The 778-nt window shown below is 69.5% G+C and overlaps 1 protein-coding gene across 1 annotated transcript; it reads left to right on the plus strand.

Moving 5' to 3' along the window:
• The first annotated feature begins 56 nt into the window (after positions 1–56).
• LOC119590347 (Krueppel-like factor 2) lies at positions 57–772 on the plus strand. Its single transcript, XM_037939020.1, has one exon. The coding sequence runs from the start codon at positions 93–95 to the stop codon at positions 696–698; it is 606 nt and encodes a 201-aa protein (XP_037794948.1). The 5' UTR covers positions 57–92; the 3' UTR covers positions 699–772.
• Positions 773–778: the final 6 nt, after the last annotated feature.

Raw genomic sequence — 778 nt, forward strand, 5'->3', positions numbered from 1 at the left:
TGGTGTCCCCCCTGGCGCCCCAGCCGCCCGCGTCCACCCCGCAGTCCCCCTCCGTCGCGGGGGCCACTCAGGTCACCTACACCCACGGCCAGATGTCGCCCCCGGCGTCCCCCGACAACGAGGAGCTACCCCCCGGGGTGAGGGTGTCCACGACGGGCGTGACCCACGGGGGCAGCACCGCGGCGCCCCTGACCACCCACGCCCTCACCCGCCAGACGCTCCACACGCTCGTCAAGGTCATGACCCCGCCCTCGTCGCCCAACCTCTCCGAGCTCCTGTCGACGCCCGTGACCACAGCCGCGTCGTGTCACGCCCTCACGCTCACGGGCTCGGAGCACCACCACCAGGCCGCCCGCGAGCCGCCCGCGCCCCCTCCGCCGGACGAGCAGGAGGGCAAGGTGGCGAAGAAGACCACGGGCCGCAAGAAGATCACGGCCCACACGTGCCAGCACCCCGGCTGCCACAAGATCTACACCAAGTCGTCGCACCTGAAGGCTCACCTGCGCACGCACACCGGCGAGAAGCCCTACATGTGCAACTGGAAGGGCTGCGGCTGGAAGTTCGCCCGCAGCGACGAGCTGACGCGGCACCTGCGTAAGCACACGGGCGACAGACCCTTCCGCTGCCGCCTGTGCGAGAGGGCCTTCTCTCGCTCCGACCACCTCAGCCTGCACATGAAACGGCACGAGAGCGTGTAGAGCCTGCTGGCGCCGCGCACGCACACGCGCCCTCTGTACATACATACAGCCGGTGTACAAAGGCTGGAGGGGTATATATA

Source organism: Penaeus monodon, chromosome 27 (genome assembly GCF_015228065.2).
Source record: "Penaeus monodon isolate SGIC_2016 chromosome 27, NSTDA_Pmon_1, whole genome shotgun sequence".
Taxonomy (NCBI): Eukaryota; Metazoa; Arthropoda; class Malacostraca; order Decapoda; family Penaeidae; genus Penaeus; species Penaeus monodon.

Coding starts and splice junctions, on each gene's coding strand:
- LOC119590347 (XM_037939020.1), top strand. CDS start 93: ATGTCGCCCCCGGCGTCCCCCGACAACGAGGAGCTACCCCCCGGGGTG.